Source organism: Carassius auratus, unplaced genomic scaffold (genome assembly GCF_003368295.1).
Source record: "Carassius auratus strain Wakin unplaced genomic scaffold, ASM336829v1 scaf_tig00216070, whole genome shotgun sequence".
Taxonomy (NCBI): Eukaryota; Metazoa; Chordata; class Actinopteri; order Cypriniformes; family Cyprinidae; genus Carassius; species Carassius auratus.
This window is the reverse complement of record NW_020528391.1, coordinates 232326-259305: the sequence shown is the minus strand read 5'-3', so window position 1 is coordinate 259305 and position 26980 is coordinate 232326. Positions and strand designations below refer to the sequence as shown.

At 38.0% G+C, this 26980-nt stretch overlaps 4 protein-coding genes across 4 annotated transcripts; 3 read left to right on the top strand and 1 right to left on the bottom strand.

Annotated features, from left to right (window-relative positions):
* The first annotated feature begins 2221 nt into the window (after positions 1-2221).
* Positions 2222-8590, top strand: LOC113097022 (WD repeat-containing protein 13-like). The gene is made up of 10 exons (XM_026262255.1): positions 2222-2320; positions 3331-3427; positions 3554-3785; positions 4086-4195; positions 4428-4558; positions 5774-6081; positions 7139-7319; positions 7432-7573; positions 7648-7766; positions 7976-8590. The coding sequence occupies exons 2-10, from the start codon at positions 3387-3389 to the stop codon at positions 8158-8160; spliced, it is 1449 nt and encodes a 482-aa protein (XP_026118040.1). The 5' UTR covers positions 2222-2320; positions 3331-3386; the 3' UTR covers positions 8161-8590.
* Positions 8591-9107: 517 nt separating this feature from the next.
* Positions 9108-13409, top strand: LOC113097026 (ankyrin repeat and SOCS box protein 6-like). Its single transcript, XM_026262260.1, has 7 exons — positions 9108-9172; positions 9784-9917; positions 10105-10277; positions 10367-10473; positions 10735-10843; positions 10937-11023; positions 11801-13409. Exons 1-7 carry the CDS (start codon positions 9140-9142, stop codon positions 12529-12531), a joined length of 1374 nt encoding a protein of 457 aa, XP_026118045.1. The 5' UTR covers positions 9108-9139; the 3' UTR covers positions 12532-13409.
* Positions 13410-14905: 1496 nt separating this feature from the next.
* On the top strand, positions 14906-18059 carry LOC113097025 (neurofilament light polypeptide-like). The gene is made up of 4 exons (XM_026262259.1): positions 14906-16296; positions 16535-16659; positions 16849-17138; positions 17397-18059. Exons 1-4 carry the CDS (start codon positions 15271-15273, stop codon positions 17642-17644), a joined length of 1689 nt encoding a protein of 562 aa, XP_026118044.1. The 5' UTR covers positions 14906-15270; the 3' UTR covers positions 17645-18059.
* Positions 18060-20547: 2488 nt separating this feature from the next.
* LOC113097018 (neurofilament medium polypeptide-like) lies at positions 20548-25474 on the bottom strand. The gene is made up of 4 exons (XM_026262250.1): positions 25339-25474; positions 23043-24079; positions 22195-22319; positions 20548-22120 (listed from the first exon to the last, which is right to left on the bottom strand). Exons 1-4 carry the CDS (start codon positions 25472-25474, stop codon positions 21043-21045), a joined length of 2376 nt encoding a protein of 791 aa, XP_026118035.1. The 3' UTR covers positions 20548-21042.
* Positions 25475-26980: the final 1506 nt, after the last annotated feature.

Genomic DNA, 26980 nt, shown 5'->3' with positions numbered 1-26980 from the left:
TAAAGTTTTTTTTTTAAAAATTCAGAAAAGAAATGACATGAACAATGTTTAAGGTTTTGGTACTGACGTTTTGCAAATGTTATCAAAACCCAGAAAACAAACATTCTATTAATGTTACTGGAAGAGCATTTATTTGTTTGTGTGTTTGTGTTTTTTATTTTTTATTTTAGAGAACCTTGCCAGAACATTAGCCAAAATTGACATTGGCTGATTTTGAACAGGCATTATAAATTATGCATGTGTAACTTTCCAATATGTGCAATGGATATGCTGTGGGCAATTTTTCTATTTTACCTTGGTGGTGGATTTCTTGTCCGCCTTGTTACCTGTTAAATGTTAAAACATTCAGGACATTACTTTTTGCATGCCTGGTTTAATTTATTACTAATATTTCATGACATTTTTGCATATTACATATCATTTGAAATCATAAAAAATATATATTAAGCATATTTCATGCTTTGCTTGAATATCTACCTTTTGTTCCAGGCATTTTGGCTGCGCTCCAAAGTCCTTGTGTCCTTTTAGAATAAGCAGTACTGAGCCACTGATGCAGCCCTCATTTATGGCCCCGGCCACTGAATGACTCCATCTACGGGCCCCCTTCGGGAAAGAGCTTCAGGAACAAGCAAAGAGCCCCGTCAGCTGTGCCTCTGCACTGTCCTGCCATGGGGCTCTGCTGAGCTCAGGTGAAATCACAAGTGTGTATGCATCTTTTGTATAGTTAATCTTTTTATTTTGCTGAACACAGATTGATGGTTTGCTCCCACAGCCTTTCCCTCAACGCAGATATATTTACTAATTTTGGAATTTTAATATTACAGTTTAATATTTAGGACGAAACTGCAGGCTAACAGACAACGATCTACTAGTTCTGATAAATTATGTTTATTTTACCTGGACAATGTTGGATCTTCAGTATTTATACAGCTATCGAAGAAGTGACTAAGAATTGTATAGAGGTCGGGATCGTTGCGTCACGTCGCAATGCATTGTGGGAATCGCGGTACAGAAGTAGATGTACTGTATAGTAGGCATTAGGTAACGTTGGTCATTTGGTCATTAATTTTGATTATTTTTTGGAAAATGGTTCAGTATTGCTGTATTGTGAACTGCTGTAATCGGTTTCATGATCGACAGGGCAAACGCCTCGTGAATCATATTAGTTTTCAACATTTTCCTACTTGGAAAAAAAAACACAAGGTGTCTGAAATCACCAAGAGGCGTCAGATGGCTTGGGTCGCCGCTGTACGGAGGGAAACCATCACCTTCGATAATATTATAATACATAGATACATACATTATAATACATTAATTTGCTTTTTGATATTTTTGTGCTGACTGTATTTAACAAATTTGAACAACTTGTTTAAAAAATAAATAAATAAAAAAAACTGGAACGAACTTCAAAATAGGAAGTTAAGCGTCTTGTTTTGGTGAATGGTTGGTTGTGTCTGAGGTGAATGTTCGTCAATATTATACCGGATTACAGAACTACCGGATGAAAACAGTGGATTTTTGCAAGTATGATAGGTGAGTAATTACTCCTGAAGTGTGACAAACCCGCATAGACAAGCTTCATAGCTCGCAGAATCTGAGAAGTGTGTGTGTGTCACCACTGATGCTTGGTTAATGTTAACATTTCCTTAGTGAGAACAATTGTTTTCTCCACGTTTAATTTGCAGATCCATTTGTGATCTGCAGGTGAGCCTCCAGTGACTTTAAAATTTTTAATTGATCGGAGGTGGTGTAAGCGCTCACTCCACAGACCCGGTAGGAGAAATTATCAGGGAAACTGAGGCTTGGTAAACTTTCATGTGTTCATAGGGATCGATTCCGCCTACAACCTCTTTTTTTTTTTTTAAGTAGCGTTGTGTGGCTTCATTATTAAGTTTGTCCGTATAGGTATAGGCAACTTTTTTTTGTCACGTTCTATAACTTTTTCTGGAGACCGGCTATTTATTATCTTATTACAAACCTGCTTTGCAATGCCTCTAAAATGGCCGCCGTTACCCACAATGCACCATTCCATAACGTCTACGCCCGAGCTCTATTGATATGCACAAAATAAAATGTTTAGACTTATCCAAACCTGGCACAAAATAATCTATTATTTTTTGTTGTTTTAGAAAATAATGGAATCTCTGTGGTTAATACCATGCTTTTAATTATTAGTCACATATTTAGACAATTATATTTATAACACGCTGCAGTGACGTCACTACGCAGATCAGCTGATGGAAGGGCGGTTCTGTCACGTGATCACGCGAGTCCCAGTCCCAGAATGACAGACAGAATGAACCGGTGAGAGTCTCGCACGGTAGGTATCCTTTAAATACAAAATGATTCATTACATTGTGTTTCAGTAAATTCAACCCATTCAGAAATTGTTATTAGCGAGCCACAGGGTGACTGACATGATTTTTTGGGGGAGATTGTAAATCGGTGTGTAACGGCTGTTGTTGTTAGCGTCCCTGCTAACTGGGCTAATGTGTCAAAACATTGATTTTAAAATTATTTTATGCTGTGCATAAATACGAATCATTTTGTTATTATATGTTTCTTATAAACATTGTGTTTACGTTAACTTAGTCATGTTGCATTGTGCTAGTGTGTTGGATGTTTGTACTATTTGTACATTAATCTGGATTAATAAGAGTTTTTCTTTATTTGTCAACAAAATATGGTTTAGGATTGTTAATTTGTGCATTTAAGGTATTCATAAAATACGTTTAACTTTTTTTTTACGTTTGCATGTTATAAAGGTAACATAGTTAATTCATTCTGCTTTTCAAAGAAATCAAGACATTACTAAAATGCTATTATTTTATAAAAATGAAATATAAAAATAATTTTATAAACGTGGTCAAGTTAATTAAACGTAAATATTTGCAGATAACATTTTAACATTTTGTTTTAGTAAAATGACAATGCAAAAGCCAAATATTTAACTTTGAAACATTTTTTTTTTAATTTCCTCTTAATAATATTACAAAGAATAGTTTACTTATACTATATAAATGGATTTTTACACATAAACAAACAATCTTATTTATTATATTTAGAATCTCTCATAAGAGAATCATCGTATTTGGGGGTTCTTAGCATCAAAAATTGTGAAATCTTTTAAATTACATTGTTAATTGCATTTATTGTTTATAATTAGGGTTACTTGTGCTATTTTGTCCCTCGTTTAATGTTTTTAACAACAATTACATAAAGAAAACTTCTCAACTGAACTGAATTATAATGCTTTAATATCTTTATCTATTAACCCCCCCCCCTCTCTATATATAGATATATATTGTTTTCATTTTTTTTTTATAACAGATTTGTGTCTCCAGCAGTCCTTGTGTTTCCTGCATCTCTCAGTGTTTGTGGATCTCATGGCTGCTGTTTGGCAGCAGGTGCTGGCAGTGGACGCAAGGTGTGTGCAAGATTGTCATTGTAATGCGACTCCATATATATGTATTTTGATATGTGTAGTGCCTAATCATTTGTTATATTATTCTCTATTTTCTGTCTTTCTGTGTCTTTTTGTCTTCTTCCTCAGGTACAATGCTTACCGCACACCTACGTTCCCCCAGTTCCGCACGCAGTACATCCGGCGGCGTAGCCAGCTGCTCCGTGACAATGCCAAGTGTGGTTTTGAGCCGGGGCTGCGCAGGCAGTATTTGCGTCTGCGCAGTCAGTTGCTCGCCTTGCGTTACGGGCCGCTGTCAGAGCAGAGCAGCTTCAGAGCAAGCAGTGTGCGCAGTTCCCGCACCACACTGGATCGCATGGAGGTTAGGTGCATTCAGAAACAGGGAAAAAGGCTAGAGAAATGCAAATAAGAAGTTCTGGGTTGAAATAAGCCCCAGAAAAAAAACTGAGAGAGGGCAAGATCAAACATCTATATAGTGCTTGATATAAATAGCAGTCCAGATCCAGGTCATTGTGTGTTGTGTGAGAGCTGCAGAGCATGTCGATTGTGAACTCTTTTGTTCATGATGGATTTTATGTTGCTGTAGTGCATCATCCTTCATTACTGCCTGCTTTCCTCTTTTCTTGGTCTTTTTTTATCCTCTTTTCTGTCTTTCAATCAGGACTTCGAGGAGGATCCCAGGGCTCAGGGTGCCAGAGGCCACCGGAGATCAGTAAGCCGTGGTTCATACCAGCTGCAAGCCCAGATGAACAGGGCAGTGTATGATGAAAGGTAAAGTCCACTAACTTTTTCATCTGACACATGTTTGCAGAATGCAAAATGCTATGAAATGCATATTATTTTGTGACAAGGTGTTACATGCTTTAGCAAAACAGGGACTATTTTTAGAATAGGCACCCCAAAATTAATAAGAAACAAGTAATGGATTTCATTAAGCAAATATGTGTTCTTACAGTATTTTGTACCAGTATGAATAATTCTCTGGTTCTATTTCATGTGCCAGGCCTCCAGGTAGCCTGGTGCCCACGTCAGTGGCAGAAGCCAGTCGGGCAATGGCAGGTGACACCACCCTAAGTGAGAACTACGCCTTCGCTGGAATGCACCACATCTTTGACCAGCATGTCGACTCAGCTGGTGAGTCAGCTGTTAATGACACGACTAAGATTACTCTACTCTAGTCCAATTTTTATTAATGGGCAGTATCTTAGAGAGCAGTCTGAAACAATGTCAATACAAAGCCTATTTACATTTTAAAATGGTAAGTAACAAATGCTGCATGCCACAGATTTATCGACATTATTAGAAATAAAGCATAATGAAGAGGTATGAAAAAACATTTATACTTGATGACAAAGTGTATACATAAAATAAACAGATTTATACTATAGACAGCAACTTCTTGATCCTGTAATCTCAGGGCTTGATGCTTGCTTTTTTTTTAAGAGCATGTGCTCCTAAGTTGAACAATTTAACAGTGCATTAATAAATGATAAAAAGTTTTGAAAATGTGTCATTAAACAACCCCAAAGGACTTTCACACACGTACACGCACACACACACAGACACACACATATGCTCATAAATACATTTAACAGTTTGCACACATCTATTTTAGTTGCAAATGCGAGTGAAAAGCCTACACTGTTGAGTAGTTAGAATCCTATTCTAACCACACACACACACACACACACACACACACACATACTGTATATATGTACACAGTGCTGCTTGAAAGTTTGTGAACCCTTTGGAATTTTCTGTAATTCTGCATTTCTGCTAGAGATAACACCGATCGACCGGAATAAGCAGATTTTCCGCACTAGATTGTGACTTTACACTCAAATCCACATGTAAACATGTTGATGTGAAATTTCTTCACTGTGAGTGAAGAAGACACAAAGTTCACAATTTGTTATACGTGTAAGGCTGAAGTAAACTGTGGGGGGAACCACAGGGCTCTATTGCTCATATTTATATATATATATATATATATATATATATATATATATATATATATATATATATACAAACACACACATATATATATATATTTAAAAAAAATCCCCTAAATAAATATCCTGATACTTATTGGCCAAACGGAAAAAAAAGTAGTGACTGGATTGCCATTTCTTCTTTTATATTGTTTAATTAATATTGTTGTTTAATTCCAACATCTGCTAATGCACAGATCTGATAGATTGCTTTTGATCATTTTTGCTGTGAAGTTGCATTACCACTAGCCTGCTTCAGTGCTTCTGCATTAATGTTTGAAAGAAGCATCTGTCAGTCCTGGGTCTGGACTGTTGTTTTAGCCTTTCATTGAAACCTTTCACTATTTTATCTCTTTAGTTCCTCGATTGCAGTTTGCTAATGATGATAAACACCTCCTCGCCTGCTGCTCGTTGGATGGGACACTGTCAATCATGACATTGTCCCCGCCTCCACCAACTGTAAAGGTGACACTAAAGGGTCATGCTGCTCCCGTGACTGACTTCGCCTGGTCCCTCAGCAATGACATCATTGTGTCCACGTCAAAAGATGGCACTCTGCGAATCTGGAACACAGAGGATGGACGCTGTATCCGAGAGGTTGCCGATCCAGAGGGAAGTGAGCTGCTGTGCTGCACTTTTCAGCCCATGAACAACAACCTGACTGTGGTGAGTCCAAATGCAAGCCATTTTTTTTTTCTTCTTCTTTGTATACTACCATTTAAGTTTGGGCTCAGTAAGATTTGAATATGTTTTTGAAGGAAGTCTTTTATACTCTTTTTGGATCAGAATATGGTTAAAACAGTAAGTGAAATATTATTAAAATCAATCCGTTTTTCTGTTTTAATATATTTTAAAATGTATTTTATTTCTGTGATTCAAAGCTGTATTTTCAGCATCATTACTCCAGTCTTCAGTGTCACATGATCTTTCAGAAATCATTCTAATAAGCTGATTTGCTGCTCAAGACATTGGAATTGTTTATGCTGATGAAACACTGCAGAATGCATTAAAAAACACCATCAGCCCTTTCAGTAATCCTATTAGTGTGTGACTTTAACATGCGCCACTAGCTAAAAAGAGTATTTTGTGTGCAGTGGTGTGGGTAATTTTACTACTGTGGTGGGTGACCTGTAAAACATCTGAATTGCATTATATGTTTTGAAACTACAGAACTTTGATCATAAAAAATCATGTTGCTGAGACATATTGTTAGGAAATATAGAGTGACTATATATCTATGCATTTTTTGTAAGTATTTCGCTATATAATTTTCTTATTTACATTTAAATCAAAAAGCCACCATACTTTTTGGACATGTAAATATCACATATAATAATATGACATCATTAATTATCTTAATCGATTTAAACCGCTGAAAACAAAAATGATCTTCTCATATGAGCTCCATATTCAGCCTATATCATGCTACATGAGCCATAAAAGCCTGATGCATCAAATATGAAAAACTTTCCTTTGTGATTGTGAATATAACTTTTTGTAATTTTGTCTCAGCTTTTCCACATCAAATATTAAAACTGTCAATATAAAAGATTTCAGGCTTTGCAATAGAAATTCATTGTACTTATTCACTCACTCAAATATTTAATATTGGCTTTTATACAATGCGTCTGTTACACATTTTCTACCCTGAATCTCATCTACTGCATTAAGTATTTTCTGTTCAAATGATGCATCAAATCTGTCCCTTGTTGTCCGTCCCCAGGTTGGCAACAGTAAACACCACCTGCAGGTGGTGAACATCTCCACTGGGAAGAAAGTGAAAGGAGGCTCCAGTAAACTCACCGGCCGAGTGCTTTCTCTCTCGTTTGATGCTCCGGGGAGAATCCTGTGGGCTGGTGATGACAGGGGAAGCATTTTCTCCTTCCTCTTTGACATGGCCACAGGTACAAAGATATTTTCTTTGCAAAAAAAGCCTGGTGGAAATTCTGGAAATGTAGATGAGAGGACGGTTGATATTTTGGTGTTTATGTAAAGCTGAGGTTTCTTCTCCCACAGGAAAACTGACCAAAGCTAAGAGACTGGTGGTGAATGAGGGCAGCTCTATCTCTAGTATCACCGCCCGCTCGTGGATCAGTCGAGAGGCACGGGATCCGTCGCTGCTCATCAACGCCTGTGTCAACAAACTACTGCTCTACAGGTTAGAGTGCACTTACAGCAACTCATATTGTCACTTGCTCTTGACTGAGATGATTCTTGATCTGGTGTTGACAGGGTCGTGGATAATGAGGGAACACTACAGCTGAAGAGGAGCTTCCCCATTCAACACGGATCCCAACCGCTGCACAGCATCTTCTGTCCTCTCATGTCCTTCAGACAGGGAGCCTGTGTCGGTAAGATCATAATCATCATATTACAGGCTATTTCAGTCTGATCTGTCAGAAATCAATCTAATATTCTGATTTGCTGCTGCTCTTAATGTTGAAAACAAGTTATATGACAAAATATATATATGTTTTATGAATAGAAAGTTTGAAGAGTATCAATCCATCTCCTGTTTGCAAAACCAGAGTAAGTGAATCCTGCTTTTTCCCTCTTGCAGTCACTGGCAGCGAGGATGGGTGCGTTTACTTTTTCGACGTTGAGCGCAACACTAAGGCCATCGTTAACAAGCTGCAGGGCCACAGCGGGCCCGTCCTGGATGTGAGCTTCAACTGCGACGAAAGCTTGCTGGCCTCCTCTGACACCACAGGCATGGTGATCATCTGGAGACGGGAGCAGAAGTAAACAAGGCAAATCCAAGCTTTCGCTCCGTTGGCAACAGCATCTTCCATACAGGCTGACTTGACTTATGTGCAATGAAACTTCTACTGTAAATGTCACGATGACTGTAGTGTTTTGAGTGAGTCTGAACTATATCATGAAAGAAACTTGTGTCTTATCTTTGTTATAGAGCTGATATTTCTGTTTTTATTGGTTTTGTGGGACGTGGCACTTGTTTGTGGAATTCATTAGTGCTTTGTGGTCATAAATGTGCAGCTTAAGAGAAGAGAAGTTAATATAATTCTTTGTTCACTTTTGTGTGTCTTAGTGAGTGAGTGTGTGAGAATAAGTATGTTGAGGCTGTGTGTCACTGAAATTGTGTTCGCTTGCACAATAACACTACTGTATTTATGCCTGGTTAACTCAATAAATTTAATCACACTTGCTGAATTAAGCTACATTTGGTCTTTCTTTCCATTTAATTGTTTTTAACGGCAACGGCATATTACCAAGCAACAAAGATGGAAACTTGTGTGTAGATGTTTCACTTTTAAAGATGAAATCGCGTTTAATGAAAACCTAGTTGTTTAAATTGGAATATGAATAGGCTTCTTCAAGTGAATAATTTTTGATCTTGATCTTTTCCCTGTGTTAATGGTTGCAATATTTTGTAAAAATTATTTCAGGTAGAATATATATAAATATTTGGTGACGTGAGATTTGGCTCAGATGAAACCTCAAAGCTTTTATTTTGAAATTAACGTGTATTAATAAAACAATAAGCCTCAAGAAACAACGTGGTTGCCGACAAACACAACACACAGAAGTAAGAGTAAAAGATGTATGTTTGTAGTGTAAATTACAGCAGCTTCGAAATAGGCTCAACCAATCGGAATCAAGGACCAGAATTATCCGTTGTATAATTCATAATCCCACGTTTATTCGTGTGCTTTTATTTTGAAAAGAAAAAACCTCACGTCACCACCGTTATTTTCACAGTAACATGTGGGAGGAACTACTTCCGGTTCTACAGTGGGTAAGATAAAACAATTACAAACATAAGAATGAAAAGCAAATTTTTAAGTATGTTTTTTTGATGTATTATGTTTTTTTTATATATATATAATAATAGTTCCAGAAGCCTCTGAGAGCTTTGATTAGTTATGAATCATATAGTAGCAAGCGCAGACAGTTAGCATGCATGCAAGTAAAGATCCCTCTACATAAAACAACGAACAAAATGAATACATCTGGTTTATAATATTTATTTTAATTAAAATGTTATAATCTTAAAGACGTCTTCTAAGGTGTTAAATTAATGTGCATTTTCACAGATGTGAATATAGCGCTCTTTAATAGGTGTGGTCCATCTGATAAACCGACAGAGAGTCTTTCTAATGTGCATTATTTAAAAACTCCAACAGGACTGAGTAGTAGTTTCTTATATGATCTTAGCCTTACTATATATTTATGCATCACTATATACCTTTAATATATTTAATTTATTAATGCTGCATAAGAATTTATAACATTGTTTAATTGTCACAGACAGATGGATCTGTGTTGTATAAAATTGTGTAACATTATGTTTTGCTGCATGAGAACAGGATTTCTGTATGATTTACATGAAGCTGTTCTTTTTTACAGCGTGAAGAGATTGTGGCACAAAGGGAACAGACTATGCCTTTCCTGCACGGCTTCAGGAGGATCGTGTACGAGTACCAGCCGCTGGTGGATGAAGTGATGTGTGTCCTGGGAATAGAAGGAGAAAACCAGCGCAGGTCAGCAAACCAACTGCATCTTAAAGAGTGCAATAGGCAGATGACGACAGAGTTTTATGAACTGCACATATGTTTGACATGTTAGGTATAAAATGTTAGCCTGAATGCACTGTCGCTTGAAATAAAAGCATCTGCTAAATGCATAAATGTATGTAATGTATTTAAATGTATATCCTGCATTTCACAGGCGAGATGACGAAGAAAGCGTCTCTGGGTCTCTTGTGGAGCTTCTGGACAGAGAGTCTAAGTCTCCCGTCTTCATGGAGGGCATCAGTTACTCTCTGTTTCGAGTGGCTGATCTCGGGTTGGTCAGCGCAGCACAGGTGCTTCTGCGTTACGGAGCTGATCTCAACTTTGAAGGTTTGTAGATGCTAAAGATGCCTTTGGGATTCCGATAAACCTCATTGTCATCAAAGAAATATAATCAGACCCTTTTCTTATGGTTCCAGATCCTGTGTCATACTACAACCCCTTACACATTGCAGTGTTGAGAAACAAGCCAGACATGGTGCAGATGTTGATATCTCATGGAGCTGAAATCGAAAAGAGGGACAGGGTGAGAATGTCTTTCTCTCTCTCTCTCTCTCTCTCTCTCTCTCTCTCTCTCTCTATATATATATATATATATATATATATATATATATATATATATATATATATACATACATATATATATAAAATGACCTGTTGTGAACATGCACTTTATTTTTATTTATTTTTATTGTATCTTTGATATTTGCTTTGAATGCACACATTATTTTTTTATTTTTACATTTCTTAAATGTCTTTAAATATAAGTTTTTTGTGTCTGCCATAGATTCATGAATGCAGCCCTCTTGATTTGGCCGGTGAGGAGGTGGATAGGTTGCCGTGTCTGCGTGTGCTTCTGGATTTGGGTGCTGATGTGAATGCAAAAGACAAGAATGGTATTTTTTGCTGAATTATCTAACCAAATAGATTGTTTGTGGTTTCCTTTTTCCATATGATTCCGACTCCCTGTTTATTGTACCTGCTTGCAGGAAAAACTGCACTGCTTCATGCTCTGGCCAGCAGTGATGGACTCACAGTCAATAATTTGGACAACATACAGCTGCTTCTAGAAAGAGGTGAATTTAAAACATTAGCTCTGACATTACTAGACAGCAATATATTTCAGGAATTTCATTAATAGATGTTTAAAAAAGAAAATAGTTTCAACATAGAAGAATGTATAATTTCCTTCAAATATTAGGCTAAACGTTTTTAAGTAGTTGTTATTGCAATGTTGTTAATTGTATAATTTTTTATATATATTCTTACAATTACTATGTATATATCATATTAGAAAATTATTGTATATTATTGGTCATATTTAATCCAAAACCGAAATTCTATATATATATATATATATATATATATATAAATAAAAATACAATATAATTAATAAAATGTAAAATTCTAGTGCTGTGAAATCGATTAATCGCGATTAATCACATCCAAAATAAACGTTTGTTTACATAATATATATATATATATGTGTGTAAATATATACTTGTATGTGCGTATTTATATATACATACATATAAATATACACATTACACACAATCAATTTCACAGTAAAAATATATTTATATAATATACATATTTTAATATAAAATGTATTTTTACATTTATTACACACAGACACACACACACACATATATATATATATATATATAGTAATTATTTTATACTATTAATACTAACTTACTATTAATACTAACTTAGATTTTTAATCATTGCATTTTTTTTTTTTTTTTTTTACATTTTATATATATTTTTAAAAACATTTATTTTTTTTGTTTTTTTTTGTTTGTTTGTTACTGTTGTTAATGCTAACGTTGTATTTCTATAATCCCATGCAGGTGCAGATGTGAACACCATCACACACGATGGTGAGACCCCCATGTCTTCACTCACGTTCCTGGTGAAGGAGGCTCTGGACAGCAGCGTAGAGGATGCGAAGGAGATCGGCCACTTCTGTACCCGCGTGGCACATCTTCTGATCAACCACGGCGCCGATCCCAGCTGCTGCTTGAACGCTACCGACGGGGAACTGTGGGAACATTCGCTAACCTACACCAGTCTGGAGAACTTCGACTTGCTGTTTCCCCTGACAGCCCTTTTACTCCAGCATGGTGCTTCCTTTGTCTGCTCTCACCACAGCGCCTCCTACTGGACAGGTCACCAGCTGATATTCACACGTCTCGCTGAAGCTCTCCAGGAAGCTTTAGATGCTGCCGAGGCGGCTGATGTTTTAGCCAAAGCTGAAGTGCTGTTGGATCTGGCCAGAATCTGCTGTCCGGTCATTCCTCCTCTCTTCCCCCGCTCAGAACTGCCCGTGCTGGATCAGACCTCTACCCCTCAGCCCCTGCTGGAGCTCTACAGCAGACTAGAGGAGCAAGAAAGGCAGCCGCTGCCACTGAGAAGCCTTTGCAGGAGACTCATCCGCCTGTGTCTGGGGCCCTGGCCCTTTGAGGAGAAGGTGAAAGCCCTGCCACTGCCAGACAGACTGAAGGACTCGCTGCTCCCAGAGAAGAGCTGGACGGACAGAGCCGGCTGGGACGGATTCAAACCTCGACGTTCTCAACGCTGAGACACACCATTTATATGTGTGCCTGTAAATATAAAGCCCTTAATGTTCACTGCATTCATTAAAACTCAGATAAAAAAGACTCTGTGCCTGACTCTTTTGGTCAACATGCGGAAAGATCATTTTCCTGGTGATCTGAGAGTGAGAATTAAAAAAAAAAAATATATATATAAGTGTTATAAATGTCATGCAAATGGTGTGACGTGGTGTTTTCTGTGTCTAAATGACCATGATGTCACTGTCTTACACATTACCAGGTGATTTTCTCTTCATTTTTGTATCTATATATTTTTCAGTTTGAGAATTGTTAATTGTTTACAGTTAAATCTTAAATATCATGTACAGCTTCACTTCCATATGTATTTTGAATCATTTTGGTGTGTTGTGTTTATTTTTAAGATAATTGGAATCAGCCTTCATTTTTTGCATAATCATTTATGTGATGTACTTGATGTGCCTTAAGAAGGGCAACTTTGTAGCCGGGGCATTGAAGAAATGTTTGAATCTCTTGCATTGTATATTGTGTAAATATAGTTTGAAGCTGTTTTGTTTTGTTGGATGTCTTCAAATTCTCATCGTTGTCTTTTGTGGGTTCATCTTGGTTTTGAGGTTTCTACTCATAATGAAATTAAATACCATGGATTTCATCCTAATATACCATGGTATAATGATATTTATATAGTCTATTGATACAGTGTTTGGGTGCATGATAGGCTTTTGATTCAGCCCATGACTCTTTTGAATCTTAGATATGTTCACCAAAAGATGCATTCAGTGACTTGTTGCAGGTCACACAGTTGATTCTCAACTGAACTGATTTCACTTCAGAGCCAAGCGGTGACCTGAAGCAAACCCAGAATTGTTTATTGTATGAAAATAAACAAGAATCTCCTTTGAATCAAACACTAAGATTTGTTCATATTATGCAACGAACCATTAACATGGCACAGACCAAATAAGAATTTTTTTTTTTTCTTTTTTTTCTTAAACTTCATTCTCAGCAAATAACGTGATTATCATATTTGACCTCAGTGATAGTGAATGGTTTAATTTCCGCAGCAATATTATGGATGTGTTGTCACTGTAGTAATGAATGTCTTTATATGTAACATAGGCTACAGATGACAGATAGCAAAAATGTATTTAGCTGCTTTAGAAACATTCCAGTAAACATTGTTAATATGAATCAGATGTTAAAAAGGAGTGAAAAGTAGGCCTACAGACACAAACCCGAAAATGTGAGGATATGGCGAGAAAAACGAGATTAAGCATTTCAGTGAAAATTTCATCAGATATATCTTACACTGAGAAGACCACAGATACGCAGTTTATGACCTATATATATATCTATCTATATATCTATATATCTATCTATCTATATATATATATATATATATATATATATATATATATATATATATATATATATATCATATAAACTTTGCAGATCGTTTACATTCAGATACAGCTATATTATACAATGCATGAAAGGCAATATTAAAAATGGCATAATTGTGGCACTTTAATCAGACAAGAAAAGAAAAGGATATAATCACTCAGTGCTCTTAACTGAATAAACTTTGAAGCATATCTAATTTGTACAGTGAACAGTACAGAAATTCAATTTAGTCATCAAATATTAATTTGGGTGGAATGATATGTCCTGCAGTCTTTTCTGTACTCCTGATGGATATAGAGCCTGGCACAACAACAACAAAACATATGCACATTTCCTGTCAAACCCTCTGGACAGGCTGGCCCCGGCACTGTGTCCTTCTACAAAATTTCTGACCCACACACTCACAAACATATATACATTCATCACCGAACCACTCGCTGGGTTTGCAGTTTATGGTTCAGTGTTTCTTTCAGGAGTGAAAAACCTATTATTACCAAAAATAACTAGTAATTACGAAACTGTAGGAACGCTTTATTTATTTTACTTTATCTATTTTACTGAACCTGCAATGCTAATTTTCAGCAAATAATATTTAATAGAAAGTTTATATTATATAAACTTGTATGTTCAGATTGTAAGGTCGGTAAATCTATATGATTGAGTGACAGTGGCAAAAAAAATAAAAAAATAAAATTTTAGAAAAATATATTTTACAGACATGCATCTATCACAGTTCAGACGTTTAGGGCCAGTAAGTTTTTTTTTTTTAATTTAAAGAAAACAATATATATATATATATATATATATATATATATATATATATATATATATATATATATATATATATATATATATATATAATTTTTGGCTTCATTAATTTGTGCACAGTAAAATATAATTTGTTGTCATTCAAGGTCTTGTGGGATTTAAAAAGCAAATTTCATGATTTAATAACACTTGAATTTGTTTCTGGTCAGATTGAGCTTAGACAATACAAATATTCAATAAACTTGTTTTTAAACATCAGCTTTGTCTTCTGTCTGCTGCATCTGAACTGTTTTTCAAGCTCAGGATCTTTGTCCTCATTATCCTTTTTGCTGTGCTCACATTCTTGTTCTCGTATTGCCGGTCCATTTCTGTAATTTGCCCCTCCACTCCCCAAGATCCCAACCCAGCCCGAACTGAAGGTAATCGATTTATGCTGTCAGTAAAAAGCTCTGCGTCAGTCTCGCTGGCTGCTATAAAAGCCCTGCCAGTGGTGCTGCATCCTCACAGACCTCTCTCCACAGCATCAGCAGCAGCACTGCGGAAACCATCTCTGCTCTCTTCTCTCTTCGACAAACATGAGCTCCTTGAGTTACAACCCCTATCTCCCATCTGTGCAGCGGAGGAGGGTGATGATGCACAGCAGGACGCCTTTCAGTGAAGGAAGTAGTCGCTCTCGCTCTGTCTATTCGACATATTCATCTCCGTCCCGTGCTTCATTACTGTCCTCTTCAGCAGGTCTACAGCGTTCTGCTGCATCACCAGATCTGGAACTGAGCCAGGCCTCACAGCTGAGCTCAGAGTTCAAAACAGTGCGGACGCAGGAGAGGGCTCAACTTCAGGACCTTAATGACCGCTTTGCCGGCTTCATTGAGCACGTCCATGGCCTGGAGCTCCAGAACCGTGCCCTGGAAGCAGAGCTGCTCTTGTTGCGCCAGAGGCACTGCGAACCCTCCCGTCTCAGGGGGCTGTATGAGCAAGAGGCGAGGGAACTCCGTGCAGCGGTAGACGAGGCCCGTAGGGAGCACCAAGTGGCTCAAGAAAGGCGGGACCAACTGGAAGAGGCGCTCAAGGCCTTGCAGAGTCGCTACGAAGAAGAAGTCCTGGCCCGTGAGGAAGCCGAAAGAAAGATGATGGATGCCAGGATGGGGGCAGATGATGCAGCGTTGGCCTGCGCTGAGCTCGACAAAAGGGCTGATACTCTACTGGATGAGCTGGCTTTCCTCAAGAAGCTCCACGAAAGCGAAATCAGCGAACTCCAAACCCAGGTGCAATACAGCGCCCAGATGTCTGTTGAGATGGAAGTGGCCAAACCGGACCTCTCTGTAGCTCTCCGAGATATCCGAGGTCAGTATGAGCGCATGGCGCAGCAGAACATCCAGGCCGCGGAGCAGTGGTTCCATGGAAAGGTGAGCAGCATGGCGGGTGACACGGCCAAACACACGGAGAACATCCGCACCGCTAAAGACGAGGCTGGGGAGTACCGTCGCCTGCTAAAAGAGCGAGACCTGGAGATCGAAGCATGCCAGGGCTTGAACCAAGCACTTGAGCAACAACTGCAAGAGGTCGAGGAGAGACAGAGTGCAGAGATCGCCGCCCTACAGGTTAGAAAGATAACTACATGAACAATACACATTTGGCAGATGCTTATATCTAAAGTGGCTTACATTGCATTCAAAGTATACGTTTGATTAGTTCATGTTTTCATTTTTGTGGCACTTTTAGTGTTATGCTCTACGGTTTCAGCTACAGGAAGACTTAATACTGCAATACTTCACTACATCTGCACTGTTCTATACAAAAATCTAAACTTTTGTCTTTAAATACTTTCTGTCTGGACAGGATACCATCGGTGACATAGAGAATGAGCTAAGGACCATGAAGAGTGAAATGGCCCATTACCTCAAAGAATATCAGGACCTTCTCAATGTGAAAATGGCCTTGGACATTGAGATAGCTGCTTACAGGTTAGTAACATCTATTATGTAGTCTAACATTTTTTTGCAATTGAGATGTATAGCCTATATGACCAAGGCAATACAAAAATCTGAAAACTGGTCAATCACTAAGGGTTTTACATTTATTACATTTGATCAACCCTAAACCCATGTATTTCTTTACATCCTTAAATATAAAGTTCATTTACATTCTAACAGGAAGCTTCTAGAAGGAGAAGAAACACGCTTCAACGTGGGCGGTATTGGCGGTATCTCCAGTGTGTTTTCTCCCTCCATCGCCGCCACTCCTTCTTTCGGTCGTCCTGTGTTCTCTGTTCAGTCCAGTCTGTCCTCTGGCGCCCCCTACCTTCTGGGAAGCAGACTGATGAGCTACTCTGCCACACCAGATGAAATCATTGAAGCCAGCAAGGCGCAGGAGGCTGGGGCAAGTCCAGAGGAGGAAGAGGAGGAGGAAGAGCGTGAGAAGGAGGAGGAGGAAGAAGAAGAGGGTGAAAATCATTTGTTTATATATCGTGTACAGTTAATTGCTGTTAATTTATTATTGCATATTGGTGCATATGTATATTTAATTATACATATTCAATTAATGCAACAAAAACATTTTCATTAATTTTTTCTCTTCTGTGTTTTTTTATGTTTCTCTTTATTTAAGTGAGAAAAGTTGATTCTAACTAGATTTTTATGGTTTTTAACATAATGTCACCAAAATACTAAATATAATTTTTGTAGCACTGTCTCTTTTACAGGTGAAGAGGGAGGAGAGGACGAAGGTGAGGATGAAGGAGAACAGGAAGAGGAAGAAGGAAAAGAAGCAGAGGAAGAAGAAGGAGGAGAAGAGGCAGAGGAAGAAGAAGGAGGAGACGGTGAAGAAGGTGATCAAGAAGAAGGTGAAGTTAAAGAAGAGAAGGATGATGCTGGAAAAGAAGATGAGCAAAAGAAAGGAGGAGAGGAGAAAGAGAGTAAAGATGAGAAAGTCAAGCCAAAAGAGAAGTAAACACATCGGACTGAAACCCCTGGTGCTATCTGGAGGTGATCAAACCTCGTGCATTTATCTCACGTATGCAGACATCTCAATGACAACTTCACTGTGTCCTGCTACTCAATGTTATTTTCAGTTCAAATTAAAAGCAAACCATAATGTACACAAACGATAATAATGAATGCAACCGCAGAGATCGGCCAAAGCCAGAGTAGCTTATACATGAACAGATGCTTTACACTTGCGCTTGGCAGGAAAGTTGTGATTGCAGGTTGCTTGCGTTGGTTTGATTGTCATGTTATTTATTGAATGCAAATAATTTTCATTGAGCATTGTGTCAGTATGCCTTCAGCATTAATCACACTATCAACTGCCTATGATAACACAAGTGTGCTTAGTATTCAAAATGCCTTAGACCAGATCCTCAAAGAAAGGCTCATTGCAATAAAAACTTGACACCTCCTTAACTTGGTGCATACTGAGTTGTTGTTGTTGTTTTTCTGCTTATGCTAACTGTGCAGTCTAAACTGTATGCTACGGTATTATGTGACATAAAACAAATGTAGTTATGTGGCATGCAGCATAATTCATTGAGTAGCGTCTAGTTTTTATCTTAGAAGATGGTTACTTTGTATTTTTGTCAAATTGTGTGTAAGGTCGAAGCTCATTGATTAAAGGAATAAGTCACCAAAACTTGAAAATTTGCTAAAATGTACTCACCCTCAGGCCATCCAAGATGTAGATGAGTTTGTTTCTTCATCTGAACAGGTTTGGAGAAATGTAGCATTACTTGCTCACCAATGGATGCTCTGTGGTGAATGGGTGCCGTCAGAATGAGAGTCCAGACAGATGATAAAACATCACAATAATCCACAAAACTCCAGTCCATCAATTAACATCTTGTGAATGGAAGAGTTGCAATAAAACAAATCCATGGTTAAGGTGTTCCTCTCTCCATTATATTGCTTTCTCCAGTGAAAAAGCCATTTTGTTTGAATCAGGACAGAAATTCTGGATTTTGATGTGAAAGGACAACAGGGGATGGGGTTTTTCACTGGAGGATGTGTTATTGTAGATTATGGACTGGTATTTGGCCAGAAGGCGATGGATTACTGGTGAGCAAGTGATGCAATGCTAAATTTCTCCAAAAATGTTCGAATGAAGAAACAAACTCATCTACATCTTGGATGGAACTATTACAGCAAATTCAGAAAAATCGGTTCATTCATAATTGCGGAAATGAAAGGTTGAGCACAATGCATTGTGGGATACGGTATCCCACACAGTGTACTCTGTTGTTTGATGTGCATTTGAGGTAATACATGAATTTAATGCATTCAGAAAATGTGCATATACTGCACACAATATATATACTGCTAGTATGCAGCCATCAACTCCAGTACAGCCCTGTGCATTGATTATTTATTCATGACAGCTGCAATCAATATAATGCAAGAAACCTCAGAGCTCTGTTGGAGTGATAGAGTGGTGCCATGTGACAATTTTGAGCACTTGAACAACAGCACAGAGCAGAATCCACAGAAAGCACAGATTTTGATCCCCCCATTCCCCTGAAAGTTGTAAGTCTGAACGACCCTATTACAGTTCAACCATGAGCTATCACCATTGTGCACTATAAGTGTCAGCCAAGTGCAGTAACCCCAGTTGTGATCCCAAGCCAGACCCGGTGATCAGCACAAATCTGTATTGATTTAACGCTTGCATTGCAGAATTAGTGATTTTAAGCTTGCAAATCCAATTACTGCCCCCTCAGCGACAAATTCAGTTACCTGATGATCCAGAGCTCTTGCCTCAAGCTAATAAGCCATTGCAGCACATGTTCTCCATTATCCTAATTGAGAGCTATGGTCTAGTAACAGTAATGGAGAGGGATAGAGAGTGATCTCGTTTGAGAAGAAAAATGTGATTAATGTCCATGCTGTAATGAAATATTTGTGAAATTAGTCATGATTCACCTTTTTAGTCTAGCTGTCATTCTTTGCATTTGACAATATAGAAAAAAGGAAGGTTTTATTGCCAACTGTTAATCTTAGTTTACATATAAAGGCCTTTATCTTCTAATGTAAACATAATCTTTTTTAAAGAAAACTGTAATCTTAATATTTTTATTATTCCTGAAGCATTTTATGAAAGACATGCAATATTGTGAATTGTGGGTTGCAGGTAACTTTGTGTGATACAATATAAATGTTAAGGATTAAGACATGAACTTTTCAAGAGGAAATTATGTTGATTTTTGTGATATTCTTTGTGCTATTTGTTTTTTTATTCAGTGAAATTAATACTTTTATTCAGCGAGGATGCATTCAATTGATAACACGTGACAATTAAGACATTTATAATGTTACAAATTTCAATTAAAATTAATGCTTTTTTTTACAGTTTTATTTAATAAAAAAAATCTGGAAGTGAATGGCATTCATTAGTTTTTTTTCAATGAATATCTGTATAGTTTTTAATTTTTTTTATTTATTGGTTAGACAAAAAAATTAAAATAAATAAATGAATAAATAAGAAATGCTGCCTTGGCAATAGCTGAAATAAAATATACATATATTTTTTGTATTTAATTTTTTTTTTCTGTTAACATTTATTTTATTTCAAGAAATGGTATTGTTTTTGTAATGGTTTTAGTTATAACTGTAAGAATCATGTGACACTGAAGACAAGAGGAATGATGCTGAAAATTCAGCTTTGTATCACAGGAATAAATTACATTTTAAAATATATTTTTAAATTTAAACATTGACTTTAAACTGCATTTTACTGTATTTGTAGTTAAATAAATTCAGCCTTGATGAGCATAAGAGGCATAGCTCAAAAACTTTACAAAAATCGACCCCAAATTTCGAAACAGCACAGTATAAATTCATACACACTAGGAGTATTGTATGGACTTGAGCTTTTATTGATTGTGGTGATATTGCAAAGAGCAGCACCTTTAGCTTTCACAGTATTATTGTTAACAGCTGTTGTGTTTCATGTTAGCAAACCGAGTCTTATCATTGAGTCAGTGCATTATATCTTAAGGCAAGAAGTATATTAGAAAGACATATCATTTGAAATAATGAAATGGAGATTCAGCTCAAAGTGCACCTGCGAATCATGATATTGTAGCACCATTGTTGCCAAACCACCGCTGAAGTACTTCTCTCATCGTTAAAGTCATTAGCAGCATAAATGTACTTGTACTTGAATTCAAACGCACTATAGTTACTGTTTCAGACGCGTGGGCTCAGCATGGCTCAGTACATCCCTCCAGACCACACATGCAAGTCAATCATTAACAGGCATGCAATTATTATGCTAGCTGCATCAAATGACATTTGCATCAAATAGAATTATTTCTAACAATTGATTAAATCTAATTCCCTGTCCACAAGTAATTTCCATCAGTCTTTTCCTTTGATTTCCTTCTTTGCTTGGGGACTGACTTTCTCCTCTTTTTTGGTGACTTTCTTTTTCTCCTGAGACTCTTCCTCGGGTTTCTTCTCTTTCTCTGTGTCAGGTTTGCTCTCCTTGTCTCCATTGGTGATGGTTTCCACTGTTCTGGTTTGGAGCTCTTCTTTCGGACTGGCTTCTTCTTTGGCCGGGCTCGTCTGGTCTCCGTTGGGAACAACTTCTTCTTTTTCTTGCCGCTGTTTTTCTACTTGGCTTTCTGGTTTCTCCTTTTCTGGTGATTTCTTCTGCTCTTCTTCTGAATCACTTTTTTTGTCACTCTTCTCTGAATCAGCCTTCGTTTCCTCTCCTCCAGATTCGTCTTTCTTCTCTTCATCTCCTTCGGATTTGGTCTCCTCTTTTTCATCATCTTTTTCCTCAGCTTCTTCTTTCTCCTCCTCCTCTTTGGTTTCTTCTTTACTTTCTGCCTCTTGTTCTTCACCACCCTCCTCCTCCTCCTCTTTCTTTCCTTCACTTCCTGTTGGAGATTTATCACCGCACAGTTCTGTCTCCTCAATCACTTCCACTTGTTGCTCCTCTTCCTCCTCACCTTCTTCCGCTTCCTCTTCTTTCTCTTCCTCCTCACCTTCTTCTGCTTCCTCTTCTTTCTCTTCCTCCTCACCTTCTTCTGCTTCCTCTTCTTTCTCTTCCTCCTCACCTTCTTCTGCTTCCTCTTCTTTCTCTTCCTCCTCAGCAGCTTCTCCCTCTTCTGGTGCTTCTTCCTCTTCTCCTCCTTCTGCCTCTTCCTCTTCTTCAGCCTCAGGAGCAGCAGAACTCACTTTGGCCTCACTGGCGGTGACAAGCTCTTCCTCCTTTTCCTCCTCTTCACCCTCACCAGCTTCTTCCGCCACTTCTTTAGCCACCTCTGCCAGATCAACATCGAGGTCGCTCTCTCCTTTGGTCTCCTCAATGATCTCCTCCACTATTTTATGTTTGACTTTCGAGATTTTAGGCTGGCTGTAAGCAAAAGCAGGGCTTGGAATACTCCCAGAGACCGCATGGAAGCGCGTCTCCTCACCCTCCAGCAGTTTCCTGCATTTGAGTGAGAAAATTGTCATTAATTAAATGAATGACATGCAACAAAACAACAAGGTGCACAACTCTACCTGTAAGCTGCTATTTCAGCATCCAGTGCCATCTTGACATTAAGCAGATCCTGGTATTCTCGAAGATGACGAGTCATTTCCCATTTTGTTCCCTTCAGATCATTTTCCAGTTGGTGAATCATTTCCTGTTGAAGCAGATGCAGTTAACTTCATTCATGACTAAAATAATCTGTACATTTTTGTTAAACCATTTTTAATAACCACATTTCTAAAAGTTCTCATTTTGGGTGTAAATGCTTTCTTTGTATCCAATGTAGCACCCTACATCCGTTTTATGACTTGTTTAATAAATTATGACTGATCTGGCTCAAATGAACCCAGCGGGCAATTGAAGTGAAATCCTGCAGCGCTGGTTAAAACGGATTTATGCGCACTGCTCGTTACGCATGATCACGCACGCAGTGCGCAAACCACCTGTGAAATAATGGCTGCGTTTCAAAACCTCGTATGCAGCATTTTTGGGCCATTCTATATTTTACAGAAAGCCATGTGCCTTTAAATACACCCTAAGAACAAAACATTATCCTCATATCATGAAAAATGCATAAACGCGTCGGAAATCATTATTTCAAGCTGCTTGCGCAACGCGCAACTGCACAGTGTTCATACTTATACTATAACTACTAGTGCAGGATTTAATCATAAAAATAATTAAACAAAGAGCACATTTGAATGATTTAGAATTTAAATATATTTATTTAATGATTAATTATTATTTTTTATTTTAATAAAACTATGCATAAATACATTATAATTATATATTTTATTTCATTTATTCATTAGTTTAATATTTATACAGTTAATATTTTTAACTTAAACTTATGTATTCACTTTTTTTATAAACTGACCTGATAACTAGCAACGTCGTTGTTGTGGCGGTCTTCGACATCATTCAGCTGTCTTTCCAATGAATCTTTGGTGCCACGCAGAGCCTCCAGTTCAATGTTCTTGGCTTGGATCTGACGCCGGTAGTCTGCGATCTCGTCCCGTATGGACTTTATAGCATCCTTGTTGTGAACCGCGGCGTTCGTCAGCATGGCGTAGCGGCACTTGAACACGTCTTCAGCCTGCTGGAGGTTCTTGGAGGAGAGCCCGTCCAGCTGCGCGCGGATCTCCCGGAGCGCAGAGGTGATGTCGGTCGTCTGGAGGTCCCTCATCTCCATCACCGGCACCTGCGCGGCTTGAAGCTGAGCCAGAAGCTCGCTGATCTCCTCCTCGTGGTTCTGCCGCAAGAAGTCCATTTCTTCCACGAGCGCCTGAACTTTCCTTTCCAGCTCCAGTTTCATCAGATGCGAGCCGTCTTTGTCTTTCTTCATTCCCCGGATCGCAGACTCGATGTGCTCTCGGAGCCTGGCTTCATCTTCGTAGCGCTCTCGGAGCCGCTGCAGATCCTCATCCATGTGGTCTGTGTCGAGCAGCATCTGCGCCTTCTCCTTGTGGAGCTGCTCCAGGGCGCTGCGCAGGTCTTGGAGCTCGCGGTCGTACGCGTCGCTTTGCAGGGACTGTGACAAGTTCTGCTGCTTTAGCGCTTGGATCTCAGCCTCCAGCTGCTTGTTTTGCTCCTCGAGGAAGCGAACCTTGTCAATGTAGCTGGCGAAGCGGTCGTTGAGCCCCTGGAGCTGCTCCTTCTCGTTACTGCGCACCGGATCTCCACTGAGCGCCGCGCTCAACTCGAACCCTTCCGGAGACGGGAGCACGGCGTGGCTGAACGCAACCCTTGATGCGGCCACATTTGTGGATCTTTTGAAAGGCAGAGGACTGCTTTTAGTCCAGGAGCGCATATTGGAGGACTGCGGCCGGATAGTCCGTGTTTCCAGTGCTCTTCTGCGGGTCCCTATCATGTCTATGGTGAATGGGTGGTGTGGGCATTGCTGCGTTTTTCCTGCTGTATTTATACGCCGGCTTACTTAGTCAGCGAGGCAGGAGCAGCACCCCCCTTTGGAAAATCGATGAAGACTGAAGGAGGACTTTGGGTCGTTTGGATGTTCAGCAATTCACCCAAATGCCCCCAAATAGTCGAAATCTTTAAAAATTGTTCAAAAGGTGCAGTGCATTCTCATGCATCACGTGTTTGTTTAGTGCACTTGCTGCATTTAATTTTTTCACTTGATAAATCACTTATCCTATTGCAGCTCTAGCCTTTATATGATCATAAAAGTTGCACTCAAGATTAAGCACGTGTATTATTATGTCGAACGTTTGCATTACGATTTTATAAGGTTTTGGAAGTTGGAAGTAATATTGTGAAATAAAAGAACTGTTTTCTATTTGAATATATAAGTATTTCCTGTGATGCAAAGCTGAATTTTCAGCATCATTACTCCAGTCTTCACTGTCACATGATCCTTTAAAATCATTCTGATATGCTGCTCAAGAAACATTCTCTTAAATTATTTTAAAATGCTGTTTTGAGTAAAAAATAATTTATTTGCTCCATCAATATTCAATGAAAAGAAATACATATATTTTGCCTTTAGCCCGATTCTGTCATTTAGAGCAAACCACAAAATTTAATTCCTTGTGCAAACTTTCTTTGCCAATAAACATGAATTTTGCTTTGGATTCATTATAGATATCTTTATTATTTTTATGCATGAAAACATAAGCAAAGTCAGGTTTATGGCACGTGCAGGGCAATACAAATAAAATGCAATTTCTACAGTGATAGAACAAAATATAACAGATACTTATCACAGGCTGAACTACACAAAAAAAAAAAAAAAAAAAAAAAAACCTTACCCATGAAACTTTTTTTTTATATATGATATGTAATTTTAGATGCTTTATCTGATCACAGTTTTTAAGAAATGTTTCAGTTTTTAGTTTAAAAATTAATGAGTGACAAATATTTTTTTTAAGTACAAATATTCCATGTATTCAGGATTATTGTGCAGTCATAATACTGAATGCACAAATATACAAGAATTATGCAAATTTTCTTTAAAATAGCTTATATGAATATACTGATTAATAAATGCCAGTATATACTGCAGTTCATCAAGGTTAAAATACCATTAAAGACAGACCAAAAGGTTTTTACAAGAGTTTGATAAAAAGCAATGTACAGTAATATTTATAACCTGTTATTTATTTATATTAAAAAATTTACATCTTTAACTTATTACTAAAGACCTTTTGTTTTACTTGGCACTGGCACTCTTGAATCTGTGCACATGCCAAGACAAAGCAGGCAATCAGCGTCAGCATGAGCTGATGCATTGGGGATTTGACCTCTGTTGTGAGGAAGGTTCAATAATGCAACAGTGATGCTCACATCCATATTTATGTTCTTTGGTAATGGAGCCATAAATGTAAAAAAAAAAAAAAAAAAATATATATATATATACATCTAGTTTTGTTAAGTTAAGATGGATATTTAAGTTATGTCAACAAATGTTAAGTTGCTATAACTAATTGCAGCAACATTTTACAGTATGTATAAATAAATAAGCATGCATTAATAACTTTTTAAGTACAAATAGCCTATTCCTTATAGTGTCTGAATTGATATGCAGCTTATTATTCAGTTACATGCATAATAAGCATTAAAAAGTGCTTTACAAAAGTGCTTAAAAGAGCTTAAATAGACAGAATAAATAGAATTGCCTATAATATTATAGAATATGTATAATATGTTGTGCATCATCTCTAGTAGCAATCTTATCCGTTTCATGTCCTGTTGATTTCGTGATAGGGAATCGCCTGCCGCAGTGGAACACTAGACGCTCGAATGTAATTGTAAGGCCCAACAAAGTTGCTTTTTACCATTTATAAAATTGCACAGTCATGCTTTTGGGATGCTTCAGCACAGGCTACGAGCCAACAGCGGGCTGCAGAGATGCTGAGTCAGCGCCAGAGACACAACACAGCTCGATTACCGGAGCTAACAAACGAGAATGTAAGACAGATAGTACTACAAGATAAGCGCTCGTGTGTTTGTGTGTTCTGGAACAGAAACACATACGCATACTGACACTAGATATATGCTTGCATTATTTCCGTCTCTTTTTGGTTTGCTCGCTAGGTGTTCGTTAAGGTAAAGACGTATATGCACGACTGTTTGGGATGTTCGGTGATTTGAGAATTGCATTTCTCACTCAAGCCCAACGGAAGTCTTCACATGGGCGTCAGCAGCATCTCGCTCGCGCTGGCTGACAGCACTGTTTTTCCTGCAGACTCACGCGCGCGCTCTCCCATCTTCTCTCCCTGGGTGTGAATCACAAGCTCCGCCCCTCTGCAGCACACGGCAAAAGTGAGGCCGATGTCTCATTTACGAGCCTCAGTGTCAGGGTGAAGGATGAGGCGAGGAGGACTCAATTGCAGAAAGACTGGGCTCTATTATTAATAATAAAACAGAACAAACACGCTCCAGTGAAAACAGGAGATGTCAGGAGTGTCACTGTCACAATATAGGCTATACAGTGACAGAACTTTGACAAAACAGATAATATTACAGAAAACATTTGTTTTTCTCTGCATTTTTATTTATTTATTTTAAGCTCATGATATATTATGCCCCATAACACTCGTATAAAGTGTCTGAGTTTCTAGATTTTATTAGCACATAAATCTGTTTAATTTTCATCAGCGCATTTTTGAGCCGTTTTCCTCGTGAGGACCGTTAGCTGTTCAACACTGTGGGCGAGTTCATGTTTTACTATTCTTGAGGGGAAACGTGCTCCCTATAATGTAGGCAAATCTGAATTTTCTCTTGTTTTATACATCTATATAATAAATAACAAACTGCGCATTTCATTTTAAATTGTAACATTCAGATATAAGCATC